This window comes from Dicentrarchus labrax, unplaced genomic scaffold (assembly GCF_905237075.1).
Source record: "Dicentrarchus labrax unplaced genomic scaffold, dlabrax2021, whole genome shotgun sequence".
NCBI lineage: Eukaryota > Metazoa > Chordata > Actinopteri > Moronidae > Dicentrarchus > Dicentrarchus labrax.
In genome coordinates, this window is record NW_026136717.1 from 10,522,966 (window position 1) to 10,542,209 (window position 19,244).

The 19,244-nt window shown below is 39.1% G+C and overlaps 1 protein-coding gene across 14 annotated transcripts in view; it reads left to right on the forward strand.

Annotated features, from left to right (window-relative positions):
* The window catches only part of LOC127379636 (adhesion G protein-coupled receptor L3-like), a 209,521-nt gene extending 190,624 nt beyond the window's left edge, over positions 1-18,897 (forward strand). For 5 of the 14 annotated variants that reach the window (XM_051429507.1, XM_051429506.1, XM_051429511.1 and 2 more), the window contains 6 exons: positions 6,480-6,648; positions 6,841-6,966; positions 8,898-8,994; positions 13,169-13,294; positions 14,841-14,858; positions 16,171-18,897. In XM_051429507.1, the coding sequence (XP_051285467.1) occupies positions 6,480-6,648; positions 6,841-6,966; positions 8,898-8,994; positions 13,169-13,294; positions 14,841-14,858; positions 16,171-17,120 (1,486 nt within the window). In that variant the 3' untranslated portion in view covers positions 17,121-18,897. Of the gene's footprint in view, positions 1-6,479; positions 6,649-6,840; positions 6,967-8,897; positions 8,995-13,168; positions 13,295-14,840; positions 14,893-16,170 lie in introns of all 14 variants that reach the window. The other 9 variants (XM_051429513.1, XM_051429515.1, XM_051429518.1 and 6 more) reach the window with 5 other exon arrangements.
* The last annotated feature ends 347 nt before the right edge of the window (positions 18,898-19,244 follow it).

Here is a 19,244-nt window from a genome sequence, read left to right on the forward strand (position 1 = left end):
ATGTGAGAGATTAGGTTTTATTGAACATTTACTGTACACCCAGTAACCGCTGTGTAGCTAACTCAACTAATTGACAAAAGCTTACTAATGTATGACCTGTTTAGAGTAAAGAGTAGAAGAAATATGGAATGAATGACATGTGATAAAAGGTTGTTTAATGGTGGTGGAAATTCACTAAAATAATACAACTTAAGTTACAAAACACTACACCAGTAACATTAAAGTCAAGACAAAATACATCAGCTAGCTTTGCATGCTTGGGTTTTTCCCACTAAACTATATGACGACTACTAACTCTCCATTTTCCATCTATGCACAGGTAAATAAAATAGTAATACATACATTTATAAAGGATAGGCAGTTTAACATATCTTTGTAAACGTACTGTTATTTTTGGAAGTTAGGTTACAGCACTGGATGCTACAGTGACTTCTTGTCAACATACAGTAGGTGATTGGTTTTGGTGATCAGTGCTACGGATGTTTCATGGCACTCTTTACCAGCTTAGACATTCTTAAAATTAAACAGTGCAACCAAATGTAGTAAAACACTGGTTTAAAACTAGCCAGTTACAAAGGACTCAAACCACAAACTTTATAATCCACGAAAAGATGGCGCTACCCAATCCCGGTTCAACTTTTTTATCTAACTGATAGAAAACTCAACTAACCTAACTTCTGATCTGCTCCTTTTGTCAAAGCTATAATGAGGTCCTATACTTTCCTGCAATATTAATAATAATATGTTAATCAAACTTGACACCTCCTGCATTGGTTACAGGGTAAAAGCCATTCATTGTCACCTCTTTTCTTCAAGTTTTTCATCATATTCTGGGAAATAACAGGCTGTGTGTTTTGGTCCTATTTCATTCTGGCATTTAACAAAGAAAATATGAATCACAAGTATGCACTTTGCAGCAATGAAAGAACTGAAATTGGGTTATGGCTAGATAATTGTGTAGCTGCTGCAAGAAGTGTTGACAGAGCCATTAAGGTTAGCCAGCGAGGCTTGACTTGTAAATGATCTGAATATGGGTTTGTGTTTTTGGATCGCTTTAAACATTGAATCACGTGGCACTGTTAGGACGCACAGTGTGGATACTGATCAGCAGCATATCTGGTATTAGAAACCAACACTACTGAGTCTCAGATACATGTCCATGTTTACACTCACATATGTAATATATGCACAAACGAATAAATGGCTGCAATCTCAAACATGGTGGTTCAAACACTGGCAGAAATACAGGCAGACCACCTGCAGCCCCTTAATTGGCTGTCTAGATTATAAACTGAGGCTCGGTGTGTAAATAGATTGCTTAACAAAGCATTTTGATACAGCTCCAGGCTGGACCACAACAGTAGGTACACTGATCCAAAACACTATTAGCAGTACACATCTAAAAACTTGTTATGGCATAAATATACAACACATTTTGAAGACCATTTAGTCATGTTAAAGTTTACAATTTCTAGTTCGCTATGGCAGACCGCTATATATTTGGTCCATTTATATATGTTACCCATCTTTGGTACTGCAAGATACATTGCATGGTTTGTTCTGCAGCAAAATATTGACTGCTGGAGTTCTCAGTGTGATATGATTTATTACACTGCCCTCCCGTAATGTAGCAAACAACTGACCGCCTGACCCCGAGTCTTACTGACTTCGAAACAGCCTCCAATGTTTCAGGTGACCATTGGAAAATGGGATGAAGCTGTGCTGCTTTTGTCAGCCCTCATTCATCTGAAACAGTTTCCAAGTCAAGACCCATTACGCAACCCACACCTGCACAAACACATGCAGAAGACTGACTTCAGTATTGTGGGACAAACAATACTCCTTAGCCAAACATATCCCGCCATAGCCATTAACTGGTGCTTCTGTTTCATCATAAAGCAGTAATAATAGGTAAGTATGATGCAAAATGAAGTCATTCATCTTCTAACATGGATTGAAATACAATTTATTTGATCATTGTAATTCTCTCAGCACTGCAGGATATCAAACCCAGATATGTATTTGTCCAATTTGGTGTGGCAGTCAATGCAGGACTTAATTATTTAAACTGACTCAAACAAAATGGCCTTTTAAATATCATAGTTGATGTCTTATATCAGCTTTTCTTCGAGTTGCCAAGGTGAACTGGTTTGATGATGATACCGCAGGTTAATTAAGTCAATTTAGCTTAGTTTAATGAGGTGTGTCTTCTTTTGTCTTATCTTTCTGCCATTTTGTCCCTCTTTATGGTTTGATGTCATGTTTTCTGTTCAGATTTCATCATGCTCCTGTGTTTTAATATGAATGTTTCATCTCTTTCACTGTGTATCTCTTTCTCTGCTTTTCTTCTGTTGATTAGCACTCACATCCTGCCTTTTTTATCTTATGCTGCGTTTATCTTTAACATCTTTCTGTTTTTCATCTTTCTTTTTTTTTTTCTTCTTCCTCTTCATTTTAGCTACCGTTATTATGATGGATGTGTTATTGTAGAATGGCACTGGTAAGATGCAACATTTCTCAGTAGAGGGTGTAGAATAAAATTGATATTGTGTTTGACGTGTTTTTTCCCTCATCACCCCATAATGGAGGCAGCGGCTGCCACTGCGCTGTGATTCATGGATTACAATATGACTTTTGCACCATTGTGACTTTGAATGCCAAACTTGCTTCTGAATGCAGCATATTTAGAGCATGATGGACTGAACATTTTTCTAGAGAAAGGTCTGAATTTTTATTTGCAATAGCTACCTCCCCATGCAGATCAGAATCTTCAATGAAATATGCTAACGAGGATGATGTCAAAGATAAAAACGTCTCTGCCAACATCAAAAACTTTGCACTATTGATGTCTTAAACACTTTGAGGTGATTAGCATTTTAAGCATACCTTTGGTTAAATAATTAACACCCCGTCGGCTTGATCACAGCTCTTCCTCTTTTCTTCCTAGAAAACAGCCTATATAATGACTATATACAGATTTAAAATAGGCTGAATTGACCAATTGCAATCTCATGCATAAATGATCTCTGACATTGCAATGAATGGCACCTCTGCAAATTAAGTCATTTTGAAGGAAATTGGCGGTAATTTTATGCAACAGTCTGAAGTAGTTCTCTGCTTAAAATTGTTCATTTTTGGTGTTCCTTCTCAGTGATTAGCACAATAAAGCTTCTCTCATTTTTTTTGTGCTTTGAAAGCCTGGGAGTGATCTGCTGCAACCCTCAGGGATAGATAGTGTATCTATATATTGCACATTCAGATGGATCTATGGTTTTGTGACAAGTGCAATCGAGTAAGAGTACTTTTATTGCTTAGATACTATACTTAACATTCTAAAATTTGATTAAAACACAGATTTAATTAGAATTATTCTGAAATAACTTGCTTGCCTTGTCAAATGCTACACTTTACATAAACAATTTTGAACTTAATGATGCCAGAAATATGAACTGAGAGGTTCTGTAACTGTTTTTATTACTAATATTAGCTTTGGGGAATGCAAGTCCTGACAGGGTAAAACTCAACTGAAATGTATCCTCTTCATTTGTAAGTGAGCCGTTATGCTTTTCAGTGACTGTTATGCAGTCTCAGAAGTTTTGCCTCAAGGCTCCTTCCATGCAGCTCTCTATTTCATCCCCATATTTATCTGATAACTCCAGAAGAAGATAAGCCATGTGTGATATGAGTCGTAGTCTCTTCATATCCTGTCCTCTTGGACGCATTTCTTATGACCTCTTGTGTCTCCATCATCCACCATTCTTTGGACAAAACTATCACTAGTTAGAGGACAATATTTTGTTCTCTTTGTGCCCACTGCTTGTGTTTCTGTGTCCATTCCGGGGGCAATCGTCTTGATGAAGTACCTCTCCCACCAGGTCATTAAGACAGCCCTGGGAAAATTATGTTTAATGGTTGCCCTGGTGAATTCATAAATCATTTATTTTGCAGCACACCTGGCCCATTTATAACCGCTTAAATGCGAAGGTCTGCCAGCATTTATGAGGAGAACTAGATACTTCTGTGAAGCAAGATAATTATGATTATCACCTGTAAATCACTAACAAATCCCTTCCCAAAATGTATGAATGTCTGGCCTTGATGTTTGGATGTGGATACTGTGAATGTAGAATAAGCAATCTTCCTTCTTGGTGTATTGTTTCCCTCATAATGTCTAAATGTGTACATTGTATTTATGGCCACACATTTTGGATTACACCTCTCCATCTCTTTAAGTGATTTGATTTATTTCTGTCTGTTCTCTTTCTGTTATTTTGTTTTTGTCGTGTTGCTCAGCTATCAGGATTACGAACCTGAGATCAAGTAAGACAAAATTGGAAGGGCCCTTTTCCCATAATGCCATCTTTCATTTACTCCCCCATATGTAAAATTCTGCACCCAAATCCATCCAGCTGCCTCTCTGAATCATTAACGTGATTTATTGTGGAGTACTCAGTCATGTTGAAGGCAGCATTAGTGTGCACACAGCACTCTTGTCTTAAATATACATAGCCTACAGATGTGACAAGCAAGATTAGTTTTAAATGGCACCTGTGTCTTCACCATGCACTCTATAGATATATTAGTACTGTAATGTAGATACAGCACTCACACTTGTCAGTTGGTTGTCACTTTTTTGTTCTATCTGCATCCAGCTGTACAGTATAAGCACATAAGGGCACCAATTTCATGAATCAAAATGTAGGCCGGTGATTCCCAACTGGAGGTTCTCTTACCTAGGGGGTCCTTCTGGTTTGCTGGAAGCCTACTTGGAAAAACTTTAGAGCAACTCAAGTAATTAAATCTGAAAAAAATAAACTTATGATTTGATGTAAAAATATATCTACCAATTGAGTCCAAACACCAGATGTTGTAAATGAGAGGGAAAAGATAGCAGTTGAAACAGTTAGCAAACATTTATGGATAAATGGTTGAAATAGTTACAGTAGCTGGTAGTGAATAAACATTTAAATGATCAAACTAATATCCACTTTTATGTGACTTCCTGCTTAAAAAGACCATCTACAGGGCTGCGGTGAAACGGCTGAGGAAAAAAAGTTGGGAACCACTGGGGCTAGGGCACAAGCTGCTGCAGTCAAGCGTACAGTATGCAGAAGGAAAAGTGGTGCAATTCAACAGCCCAGATATGCCACCAAGAGTAGAACTAGTCTCTTTTCTATATGAATTCATATTTTTGGACTTATTGGTTATTTTTTTAGTTTTTAGCAGTCACCATTTGTAAATTACAATAAACCATATAATAACCACATTTTCAGTTAGAAATGACATTGTTTTCAAAAAAAGAACAAATGAAGTACATACCCAAAGAAGACCTTCATCAAGTTTAGATTGAAATGTTGTCTGAAATAAATTAGTTGTAAATTAGACTTTTTCACAGTCACACAGCTGTGAAATTTAACAGTGAAATGATCTACCTCATAATATTGTTCATAGCAGCTGGTCAACCTGTCGCATCCTAAGAATGCTTCCACCTTGTTTGGATTGCACAAACCTGGGAGCTAAAGACGTAACTAACCACCGATCTGATGAACATTGGAGAAGTTTTCCATTATTTTAGACAATACTTAATCAAGGTTACCTGATTATTCTGGTGTGCGTAATTGTGCTTTGACAAAACCTGCCACTCAAATTAGAGGCTGCAGAAGGAAAACGTAAGTGCCTCCTTCACATGGCTGTATATGGATTTAATCAATTCAAAGGGATGATCTTCATACATGCAGGTCTGCTGTGGATGACAGATGCTGGCAAGAATCAGATATTAATCTTAACTCCGCCTCGCCTACTGCAGCACGCAGGAAGTCACCATAATGCCAAAAGGGTGTAGGTGAAGAAAAAAATGCCACTGCGTTGTGTGCCCACACAAAGATAGAGCCCTTCATTCTTAATAGACTTGGCGTTCTCAAGGGCATTTATCTCAGTTCAACCTTTCAGCTTGAGTAAGAATTTACAAGAAGACGTATCCCTAACTCTCAGGCAATAGAATCCAATATTTAATGTTCTCATGTAAATAGTCTTCTAATGAAAATGCCACATTTGTTACCCTTCCATTTATACAGACCTTCATTATCCTATATATATATATATATATATATATGAATTTGCAGTTTTATCGTCATCTGTGGCTTTTCAAACAGTCAGTGGCATTGTTTGAAAGAGTGTAAACAGGGAAAGGAAAAGGTAGCTAAGGCAAGGACAGAATCTGAAACGGAGATAACATTTCTTTTCGGTCCTCATTTGTTTTGTGCCCTCTCTTCCTTTCATCGGAAACCTTAATTTTTGACCATTTCTTGGGTAGTTTTTTATTCAGTGATTGCACACGGTCCAGTTAAATCTACCTTTCAATCAATCAGCATTGGTACAATTTACACTGCTTCTCATAAATTCAAACCCAGTTTTAAAACACTTTGAACATGATAACTTTGTCAAATGGTTTGTAAGATGGCTGTTTGTTTGTATTGCAGATCATGGGTGATTGGGGCCATTGCCTTGCTATGCCTGCTGGGCTTGACCTGGGCCTTTGGCCTGATGTATGTCAACGAGAGCACGGTGGTCATGGCCTACCTGTTCACCATCTTCAACTCCCTGCAGGGAATGTTCATCTTCATCTTCCACTGTGTGCTGCAGAAGAAGGTATGACTGTGTGAAGGTGTGACTTCACACTGTGAAATGGGATAATGTGACATCAGTTGACTTCACATATCATTAAATTCCTGTCATGCTTCGGGAAATATGCCAGAAAGGCATCTCCTGAGATTATTCCGCATTGGATTCAGTCTAATTGTTAGCTTGTGCGTGCTGTACTTGTGCTTTCCTTTCACACAGGTTCGTAAGGAGTATGGGAAATGCCTGCGTACTCACTGCTGCAGTGGCAAAAGTGTGGACAGCTCCATTGGCTCTGGAAAAGGCACCGCCTCTCGTGCTCCAGGACGTTACTCTACAGGGTCACAGGTGACGCTTCTCATGCTCCCCTTTCTTTTTTTTTTCTCTTAACATTCTTGATTTACTTCACTTGACAGTATCTTTTTAAACAAAATTGGATCCTAACGTTCCTTTGGTTTTGGATTACAACTGACTTTATCTTCAAGTAGTCAGTCTGCATAGCTACAAGCGAGACTTTTTCCTAGATTATAATCTGTGACATTACACAGACGTGCACCGCTTTACAGAACAAATGAGAAAAGATTTTAAAGATGACTGTGTAGGTATGCGTGATAGATTACAAGGAAGTACAACATATGTCCTTGTTTGGAAGTGATAGCAGGGAAATGTAGTGCTTGTTGAGCTAAACATTTTCTAAGTACATAAAGTCAGTCTGCAATTCATTTTCACTGGAGCAGGCTGCACATTGATACAGCGACGCTGACTACAGTCTTGGCTCGAGCTCTGTGAGGAATTGCTCACGAATGCAGATTCGATTGTCTCTGCCAAAATATGTGAATTCTGTGCGTAAGTCTTCCTGTAAAGTAAATTGTTAATGGATTCCTCCCACATTGACATGAAGTATAGGATGTATTTCCATGATACACTATAATTGAACATCATATCCATATTCTAAAGAGCATGCTTTCCTTCCAGTGTTCATTATAAATAGTCCTTAGAGTCAAGTATGCAGTGGCAACCCACGATACAAGCTGGGTTCTGCCTACAGATCAAAGTGTTTAATTACACGCAGTGCTTTGACAAGATAGCTCTAACTTCACGCTCAGCTTCTATATGAGCAGGACAGGAATGGAAACACTCAGAAAGACGTGGTTTGCTTATTGCTAACTCTGAGTCCTCTAAATGAATGTGTAATCAGCAAAGTACATTCAAACCCACTGGCTACGAATGTTTTTGATCTGTCCAAAAAAAAACCCAGAAGAAACAGTAGAGTCATTTTCAACCCATCTGTGCTCCCAGTGCTGGGGACTACATGACGTACAATATGTTAATGAGATCAGTTACGTCAGTGTATGTTGCTGTTAGAATATATGAGCTGTGCAACACATGGGCCCTTAATGACATATCCCTCTTGAGAGCGCAGTATTGGTCCTCAGCATGGGCATTTTTCACATCATTTATTATGCGATGATTAAGCTTTTGTGAATGAAAACATGTTCACAGTCTGAATGTCACACTTGGATGGAGAATTTCAGGAAAAGATTAGGTGAGGTGCTGTGGCAGTTGCTCCAAATTTAGCTAATGGTGATGGCAGTGACTTAATTAAGCAGAAACCTGTCTTAGGTGTTCCCAAAACCATTCTTAAAAGCATTACTTCATTGCATGACTTTCCTGTAAACCTGTCCTTTTTAGCTAGAACCCTGTCCCTGTGTTGTACAATAAAGTGCTGCTATGGCAGTGCAAAGACCATACTTTAATGCAATGTTGTTATTAAAGATAGGAATGATGACCAAAAAGACTTAACAAAACATTTTTCACATTATATTCTTTTCAAACATCATCAAACTTATTATATATTAGTCCGAAATCTTCTGCCAAGCCCTTCTGGCACAGGATAGATAGTAGTCAGCTCTGTGGTTGGATATCCAGACCCTTAGCTTGTGCAACAGCCCATGGGACTCTATCATAATTAACCAGGATGAACCCTGTTGGATTGAGCCTTTGCAACACTGAGACACTGATTCTGAGAGCTTGACTGATGACTTTATTATTGACTTCACCTATTCCAGTACTAATTCTCATCTTTAATTGGAGGTTACTTATCCCCACAGCTGACATGTTTCATAGTTTAAATATTAGATTAAAACATTTCTTTTTTTCATATCTCAGCCTTTATTGTGTTAAAAAGTAGGTGAGCGTAAGATGCATTTTAGCTGTATTACTGTGTGTGTTCAGACTGAATATTGTGACGTGTTTTGACATGTTGTTTGTCTCTGCAGAGCCGCATCCGTCGAATGTGGAATGACACAGTCAGAAAACAGTCTGAATCCTCTTTTATGACCGGTGACATCAACAGCTCTGCGTCACTCAACAGAGGTACTTGGTCCCGCTGCAAATACTCACTTGAGTGACTCCTCTATACACCGGCCTTCACCTTAGACTTCATGACTAATGCAAGACACATTTTTTTCACAAAAGAATCACTATTTTCTTGAATTGTAGTTATATTCGCATTCCACTTAATGTCACACGAGGGCTTTAGAGTATGAAAATCCTTTTTTTCTTTTGACAAGTAAAACTTTCAACCACAAAGGTGGGACTTTGTCAAGGCAAATCAGTCATTTCACAAAGGTTTGACTCCAGATAATTAAAATTCCAAGTAAAAGGCACATTTGCTACATCTACTCAACTGTCAATTATCACCAAATATTAAAGCAAGTTCTTAAAGTGAGAAAATAAGTGCATAAGAACTCCTGTTAATAGTCATGTAACACTCAAAAAGCTGGGTGTTTTTCTCAACAATTTTGCCTGGATAAAAGAGAACGTGATTGTGAATACAAGGCATTGATTGAAAGGATAAAATCCTCGTTTGGCGTCATGCTGCCACAGAAAATTGTTTATTACTTCTGTTATTTTGAAGCATCAACAAATCATTTCTACTGTCTAGTAATTTACAGAAGTCTACAAAAAGGATTTTATTTAATGTAAACAATAAGAAAGGCAATTGAGTAAATGTAATTCTGTTCATGCATTTGATCAAATTGTTTATGAAAATTCTAGTTCCATTGCCTTTGATAAGGCTGATAAAATTACCCCTTTCCTGTCAAGCAATGCAACATCGTGCCATCTTACTGCAAAAAACCTTGAAACTGAAACCAGGGATACTCTCATGAAAAATGCTGAATAACAACCTAAAAATCAATTCAGTGGAATTCTCTCTCAGAAACACGTTAATAAAAAGTATTTTACCATAATGCATTTGACAGCAGCTCAGTGAGTTTAACTTCACAGTCTCTCTGGTTCTACAGAAAATAGATAGCAGACTACATCTGACATCAAGTAGCAAACACCGTCCCGACTTGCTGGCATCCCTCCCTAACACTCTCCCTACTCATCGCATCTCTTGATGGAGGGCTCGAGTTCCACACTGCTCACTCTCTAAATTCGCTCTGGGCGCCTGCTTGCGTAGACACTAATGCATAGTTACAATGATGGATTAATGTTCGACACAGGGAGGAAGTGTCAGGATCTCAATAATTAGGCACTCAGCTTAGCACCATCAACAGACACAGCCTTTATCCATTGTTGAGAGGCTGCACTGGGGGTGGGAGGTGGGGCGGTAGGTCTGGAGTTGAAGAAAAGCCTACATGGATCTTCCATAAAGGCAAAAGGCGGAGATAGAAATTATTAACGCAATTTTAAACCTCTGGCTTTCTACCAGGCTGATAGAGACAACACAAGGATCACGAGGAACAGATGCAAATAGAATTGCACTTATCCGTGGCTGATCCCGTGTTGTTATTAAGGAAATATGTGTTAGGAGCGAATATTTATTGCCCCATTCCTCCCAGCCCCAGCCCCACCCCCCACCCCCACCTCCTGAATACCCCCGTCCCTTCGCACCTGAGAGCAAGCTCACAGCTGACACTCTTGCTGCGCTCCTCTCGAGAATGGAATCATGCAATCATCTTGATAGCGTTGCATGTTCAATTTATCCCAGCATTCAGGATTATTGCACCACACAATCAGTGTGGTTTTGGAAATTGTCCAATTTATCAAACACAGACACAGTAAGTGTGGGGATCTGTCACTGGAAGAATTTAAAAGGGGCTGATGTTTATGGAATACACTGTAATTAGGGCAAGCAGCAACAGCAGCAACAGATTACTGTTTTTTTTTAATTCAAAACAACATTCTGATTTCCAGGCAAAATTATAATACGCCTAATTAATGCTAAATTCAAACCAAAAAATGAGTGCTGGAAGATTAAACTAAATCAGCTTCTTTTAAAATTGCATTAAGGTGAGTAATCCAAAATATAAAATACTTCAGCAATTAGACCGCCGTCAAAAAGTGTAAGACTAACTTTTGAAAAGATGGGGGGGGGTCACAAGGTAATACAAAAATATTTCCCCATTGGTGTGACAGATTCAGAGCATTAGAAAAGAACAGTACACTCTGCCAGAGGATCTAATTGCTGTGTACTCGTACAGGAGATAAATGATGTTTACCGGCTCCGGCACAGTGCATAGAGGAAGCACATGCATGTTATCGCCCTCATAAGTCTTGAATTTGGCTGCTTTAAAAATAATAGCATCATATCATGTTGACAGGGGGAAAAAACATCTTGTAAACAGGAAATGAATGTGAGTCACAAATATTTTCAGCATACTTGATATTCCACATAATGTATTCCAACACTTGAAAATAAATTATTTTTATCAACAGCAAAGAAAAACAAACATCAGGGAATCTGCACCATTCATGTTTAAGATTGCAGCCTTCAAATCTGCAGCTAATCACAGGGCTCAGACTGTGAAGGTTGCTTTGGTGTGGTAGTATGTGGTTGGGAAACTGATGAGTCATTCGGGCAAGATCCTGGCAGCAAGTATCTGAGGACAAGCGTCGCATAAATAGAAAAACGAGCCTCTGTTGTGTTGGCGAGAAGGAGGCGAGGCCGGAGCAAAGTAATGACAATCTTGACTAAAGAGAGGACTCGTCACTTCATTCAGAGGTTATTTCAGCAATGGCACATAAGAGAATCAGACAAAAGATGAACTTTGCTCTGTGGAAAAAAAGGAAATATTATACCACTTCAGCTCACAAGATTGGCAATGCCACAAGCAATAATAGTAGTGCAATATGTGACCATTCGGGAGGCCTTCACTACGCCTGTCAAGCTTTCCATCCTTACACTGCACATATGCAGTTTGCAATAAGACACGGTGGCATATTTACCACTCAAAATTCTTAGTTCTTTCTGAAACAATGGGTCCTTGATTTCAAAAAGAGGTTGATGAAAACAGGCCTCTAGATTCTAGGCAGCTGCAGGCGATTTTGCTGGCATTAGCTTCAGCTAGCTAACTCGTGAAGCTAACGCTAGCTCCATGAGTTGAAAAGTAGAAGGAATAATGTAACAACCAACTGTTATTTTTCCCTGTTCGACTACTTATCTTATAAGCTTTTTATATTTTAAACTGTAACTGTTTGTACTTGAACGTCAACTTCATATGTAGCCTCAAGGAGTTATTCAATAAAGAGCCGCTAACATTATCTTAAATTCTGATAGCATCCAGGAGCTGCTTCCTAACAGTGGGGAAATACTTCACCCTGCTTGTGCCATCAATAATTGAGCTTTTTGTCCTACGTAACCCCATATACTAATGTAGTTAGTCAATAATATTATCTTTGGTCTCTGGAAATAACACTCGGTTACTACTGTAGCTAGTAAGCTAGTTAGCCAGACATGCTATCAATTGCATCCTATTTTAGAGCACACCAAAATGCAATTTAATCTGTTCTTTACAACCATTTTTGTCCCTGTGTTCTTTGTCTTTGAAAGGTTCAAACAAAACACACAACCCTACAAATTCTTAAAATGCAGAGTCGCTTTAACTTCAGCCCCATGCACACCACTTCATCAAAGCTCGACAGGCCTGCTGTTCTTGTAGTTACCATTGCTAATCATTGCAATCTCAGGGAAGGTGTGTAGGAAAGTCATTCACCAGAATTTCGAGCACTTTCGAACAGTTGTTTGATTGGGAGCATATCTATGTTACCTGGGTCCTAAGTTTCTAAAACGCCTTACCCTAGATCTGTGGTACATAGGACCCTGGGAACATAGGAATGACGCCGCTTTATTATTTTATTCTGTCCTGTTTGAGTCTCGAAATGTATCAGTACATGTGTTGTGTTGGCCACGTCAGTGCTTCTTTGTAATTTATGTCTGTTAACACCAGTACGCCGCCTGTATGTGGAGCACAAAAACAGGCTACACTAATGGCCGGCATTAACAATACAATTAACACACTTTCCATCGGTCCCATTAGCCATGTCAGTTCAGCTCTGCCACTTTCATGTAGCAAAACCCCTCACATTAATGATCATGTGATCATTTGGATGTTAATGGCTGTCATTGCTCAGCTGCATCTGCCCAACTGATATGTATGTTCTCTCTCTTTCTCTCTGTCTATATCTCAATTTATCTACCCACCTACCTTTTTCTGTCTCTACGCTCTTGTTCTCTTCTGTCTCTTTCTGGCTGCTCCAGGGGCTATGGCTAACCATCTTATACCTAATGCACTCCTACGTCCTCATGGCACTAACAATCCCTATAATACATTGCTTGGGGAATCGGCAGTCTATAACAACCCTCTGGGCATGTACAACACACAAGGTGTGCTAGCTTCTTTTCATTCTTTAACATTGTGGCTAGGGCAGTGTTTTTTTCATGTCTGGTCCTGGAGAAACTGTGAGTTTGCACATCTTTGTTCCTACCCAGGAAGAGACAGCCACTTTATGATTGGAGAGTTAAAAGTAATGGACTTGCACTAAGCTGAAATGCCAGTTTTCACCCTTGAGGGTTTTTACAGGGCTTTGATTAAAAAAAACACTGCTCATGATGTTGTGTATTAGCATTGAACAAACTATAGCTTTATCACAAAAACCCTGCAGGGTTTTTTTTTGCTGTGGGGTTTTTCTTTGGAGGTGTATCTTGGCTTCAGGTCAGGGCATGCAATTCGGTTACATAGGTCACACCCAGATATGGCTGTTTTGGCCAGCAACTGTAAAAAATGATCAAGAACAGGTGCCCTTACTGAGCCAGACACATCCCCAATCATTTATTTTAAATGTGCTCTAATGTTGTCAGTGAAGCTTGTGTGCCATGTCTTCTGTGTTTCTGTTTTTAGTTTTAGTTTCTTTCTTTCTTATGCTGCTGTTGGATTGTCAAACATTGTTGTGTGCGATACATGTAATTTAATCTGATACTAAAACTTAAAATGTAAAATGTAAAATCTATTGCATAGAAAAGAATAGTCTGAACATGAGGTTTGCCATTCATTTTATTCTTAGTTTTTTAATATGTATTCATAAATACAATTCCCTATTTGTAATAGGTTTGTCTTCTCCAGTGAGAACTTTACAAAAACTGAATTGCCTGAATTTGAAACTTTGAATTGTAATAATTGATAATTCATATATTCCAAATATCAGTGAAATGTAAAGTCAATGTAAATTTGATCTACTGTTTTTTGGCAGTGAGGGTTACAATATTGGTCTTTGACTATAAAACAATAATATTAGATCTAACAATTAGAAACCATCTCCAATCAGCCAACAAGAAATCCTCCTTACTCTAGGATCAGTCTTACTGATCATCATCAGAATGCAGTTTTCCTCTGTACAGAGCTGTTATTATTTTATTCTAAGGCTCAGCAGTCAATATGAGGTTGCTGTAACTTTGTGAGTCTGTAAAACTGAGAAACTTATGTAAAACTGAGATAAAAACTCACAGAGAGCTTTGATCAGTGGATAATTTATGTATGCGATACAAGTGCTGCATTGGAGCTCGTGACAGAGGGCTATAATTCACTTACACTGCCATAGATGTAAAAGAAATATCTGGAAGGATGAAAATGCTAATGCATCCAAAGATTTACTGCCACATTTGATGCACAAGTACCATTGCCATGTTTTACCCCAAGGATCCTGCAAAAAAAAAAGTTATAGCCACATGCCTTTCTTCTATATTTGTTAAGAGATATGTTGTAGTTCCTTCTGTTGGTATGCAAAATGTGCATGGTGACAGAAAACAATTGCATCCCGGAACCGTTTTTCTTGATGCATCATCAGCATACTGTATGTGCACATTTTTCTTCTACCTGTCACTGTTATGCTTATTGTGTTTTCTTCTTTCCTTTCCCTCATGCTGTCCCTAAAAGAGCCCTACAGAGAGACAAGTATGGGAGTCAAACTAAACATTGCTTATCAAATGTAATTGACTTTGGCTTTACTTTCTTTTCACTCAATGCTGTCGAAGGGGTAATGAAAAAAAAACATCATTCCCTTTGGAAGTAATAGCATTCTTTTATAACAAAGGCCCCTCACCATTTCAAATAGACCTGTAAAAATCTGTTTAAATCACATCCTGAATTGCACTGCTTCCTGTAGTTTGCACTATTTGATGTAAAAAAGACTTCTTACAAATATCCATTGGCCCATTTGCTGTCACACTCTGAATAAGCTAATCCAATTACAGTCAACACTCAGACTCACCTCAGCATCTCATAAGGCACATCAGTATAAATTGATCTGTATTCTTTCAGTGAATATTGAACATTCATGCCTTTATACATGCACTTATTTTTTGTACTATGCACTTTGATCAAGCTAATACACTTATTCGTCTCAGAAATGCGTCTTGTCAAATTTTCAACAGGTCAGACTGTGTGGATGGCCTTGTCTGGGGCAGTCTGAATTAACGTCAAACACTTGCTTTGATGTTAATAGCACGGACTTGGTCAAACTGATAAAATATGAAATCTACATGTTCATGCAACAGAGAGAACAGAAAGTCTTCCTCCTTCCAGTGTGGGTTGATTCTGAGATACTGTAACTAATTCATGTTTGGAGAGATGTCTAGTTATGTTCACATGGACAAAGCAGACATCAATAAATAATTTTCTCCGGTTTTACAATGTTACATTTGCTATGCTCATATGGGACAATATGGCTGGGGTCCAAATTTATAGCTGGTGCCTCAGTTTGTGTTGTTTTTTAAGTGTTAAATGCATGGCTGTGATTTTCGTCTTTGCTTGAATTCAGTGCATAAGCTTTGTGTTGTTTGTGCTGTGATTGAGCTGTGTGTGGTTTCGTGTGTCTCACATATATCAGTGTTTTCATCACTGCCGTAGAATAATCTGTAAAATGTAATGAAAAGTGTAATTAGAGAATGTTCTTTTGCAACAAGGTAAGTGTGTGTGATGTTCATAATTGCAGTACATAGGATTTAATGTAAATATTGTGCTTTATGTCTTAACCTAATCTAAATACAGTCGGGTCTTGTCCACTTTATAGAATTGCGGGTGACATTACATGGTGAGAGTGCTTGAGGGTCAGGACATATTTCAGAATAAAAGGGCTACAGTGTTGCAGTAATTTGTGTTTGTAAAAATGGCTGACATTTAGCAGTGACAATTACATCCCATCAGATTTCACCCTACTCATTCGCCCACTCTACCCCCCCAACCCAACCCATGTTTGTCTTTCCAGAGGGAATCCTGAACAATGCCCGGGATACAAGTGTCATGGATACTCTACCACTGAATGGTAACCATGGCAACAGCTACAGCATCGCCAGCGCTGAGTACATGAGTGACTGCGTCCAGATTATTGACCGGGGCTACAACCACAAGGAAACCACCCTGGAAAAGAAGATCCTGAAAGAGCTCACCTCCAATTATATCCCCTCCTACCTCAACAATTCCCATGAGCGCTCAACCGAGCAGAACCGGAACCTAATGAATAAGCTGGTCAATAACGTTAGTAACGGTGGCAAGGACAGCGGCTACGGGATGGGCTTGGGTGTGGGGATGGGCATGAATGTTGCGCTGAGCCTGGATGACCACTCCACCTTTGGTCCACACCACGACGAAGGCCTTGGCCTGGAGTTAATCCGCGAAGAGTCTAATGCCCCGCTGTTGCCTCAAAGACCGCCCCCGTCACTGCAGGCGGTGGACAACCTTCACAATCACCTCCACCAGCCAGTGCCGCCACCCCTCCCACTGCCCCACCATCCCTTCTCGTCCGCCACCACTTCCTCCTCGTCTCGAAGGAGGATCCCGCAGGAGAACAGCGAAAGTTTCTTTCCCTTACTCACTAACGAGCACACTGAGGACGAGGGCTCGTCACCCAGCCACAACCACCAGAGAGACTCCCTTTATACAAGCATGCCCATGCTGTCTGGCCTGCCCGACGTGTCTGCAGAATCTGCTGACGGCTCCAAAGACAGCGGGGACGCCAAGAGCCCAGAGGCCAGCTCGGATGACGTTTACTACAAGAGCATGCCCAACTTGGGCTCACGTAACCACCTCCATCAGCTGCACTCCTACTACCAGCTAGGACGGGGCAGCAGCGATGGCTTCATCGTGCCCCCAAACAAAGAGGATCTATCTCCCGAAGAGGCCCACCAGGAGCCCTCGCACCTGGTCACCAGCCTATAGGCCGAACACCCTCCCACTCCTCCAGTGTCCCTTCTATTACCGTAGTCCTCTACTCTTCCCCGTGTCCCCTTGTTCCATCAGTCGTTGGCAGTGGTAGCCTTTCTTTTTATTCTGTGTCCCGAAGACTGAGGCAGAGCAAATAACTGTACTCTCGCTGTTGCTGACCACATACAGGATAATAATTGCTACGTACGGGGGCTAATATGTGACTATATTTGGTTAGACATTGCGGGAATCTGTTGATGTTGTGTTTCCCCCCCTCAAACCCTGTGTGGATTGGCGTGTTTTGTCTCAGTGTGAAAAGAGACAATTGCCCACACAGGATTTTTAGGTGTCAGAGGTATAGTCTGACAGTGGTAAAGGAACTGCATAGCCCCAAACTATACAAGTCTAAACTATGGACTTCACCAGAATAAATGGGAAATTTAAAAAAAATGACTATTTTATTATACTTCTGTATCTATATTGACTTTTTGAAAGATTTTCTTCCTCTTTGGTGAGTTGCAGCACATTTTGTTTGCTGAAGTGTCCCTTCAATGAAAAAAAAAGACAAAAAAAAAAACAAAAAACACATTTTGAACAATTACCATGAAGGAATTATTGATCGTATGCTTTCAAGCATAGCTGTTCTTTTTTTCTTTCATTTTACTGTAATAACAGTTGTTAAAAGAGGGAGAAAAAACTAATAAGAGAATTATGAGATATTTCTATGTAATTGTACAGATAACTAGCATTGCACATAATAGTATGCTTTTTTTGTTCCGAGCAAACCCTTTGTCTCTGTAAATGTAGTGGTTAGGAGCAATTTTGTTCTGTTGTGCTGGCCTTTCTGGGTTTCTGGTACCAGTCTGTTTTTTGTTTTCCTCTTTTATCACTTTCTGAGAAATGACCATCTAAATAGCAACAAAATAACACAAAAAATATCACAACAAAACACTTACTGTGCAGGCATTTTTGTGCAACATATTCACTTTTGCTTTCAGGTCTTTTTTCTGTTTCCGTTTGATTTTTTTTCCCCTTTTTCTTTTTTCTTACTGCGGAGATGGCAGAGCTCTGATTCACAGATCGTCGAGGAGACAGAATAAGTCCAAGTTAATCAGGAGTTGTCCCTCAGAAAGGTTCATAGTGCATTCTGCATCTCTATTGGCATTCAGAAAACGCTTGTGCTTCTCAGAGAGAGAACAAATTGAACATTGATGAGCACTAGGCGCTTGTACGAAAAAGAAAGATGGTTGTTTTACTTATTAAAGAAAGAGCTTTTGGAGTGAGAGAAACTGGAAGTGTTTTTCTTTTCTTCCTCGAGGAGAAAATATATTTATTTATTTGTTTAAATGAACAATAATAAAATGGAGGATGGAAGTGAGTTTAGTGGCACAGATAAGTTTTTATTATTGGCTATGATTATGGCTTCTTATTTATTCCTTTTTGTAATGGTTTCCAAGTTGAATGACCTCATAACTAATATTTGTTGTAACAGTGAAACTTGTTTGCCAACAAATAAATTACTGACTAAGATTTATCACTTAGCTATGACAAAAGTTCTGGTGTTTTGTCTGGGTCTTGGAACACTTTTATATGGATAACAGCGAAGGACCTCCAGATGATGGAACGATCAATTCTTTTTTTTAATTATCAGTTAATATCCCTCATTAGCCCTCTGTCCATTTTAGTGCCAAATAAATTTTGGCCCAGCAACAGTGGATGTGCTCTGTATGCTCTGGTCTGCTTTACAATAGAAGCAGTGATTTCATAAGCTGTAATAAATATTTCAATATCATTGCTGGTGTAACCAATGAATTATTTACAGATACTGTATGTTTTACATGAGTTTGATAAGATAAGCAGGACATGTGAAAGTCACCTGGACCATTCATCTTGGCAGAAGACATAGAGAGAGGTAAGTACTCCCTCTCCTCCAAAGTAACTTTTCAATCACAGTATTGTTTCGTGCCGTGGGAACTGAAACATGAAGTGCTGATTATGATCACAATATAATCAGCATATTCTTCAGTAGAGGAGAAAGAAATGAAATTACCTTAATTGTTTGACTTAGAAGCTATTATAAGCTAGTCATATTGTTACATTAACAATGGATCAAATGATTGTGTAATGTGAAAAGTGAAG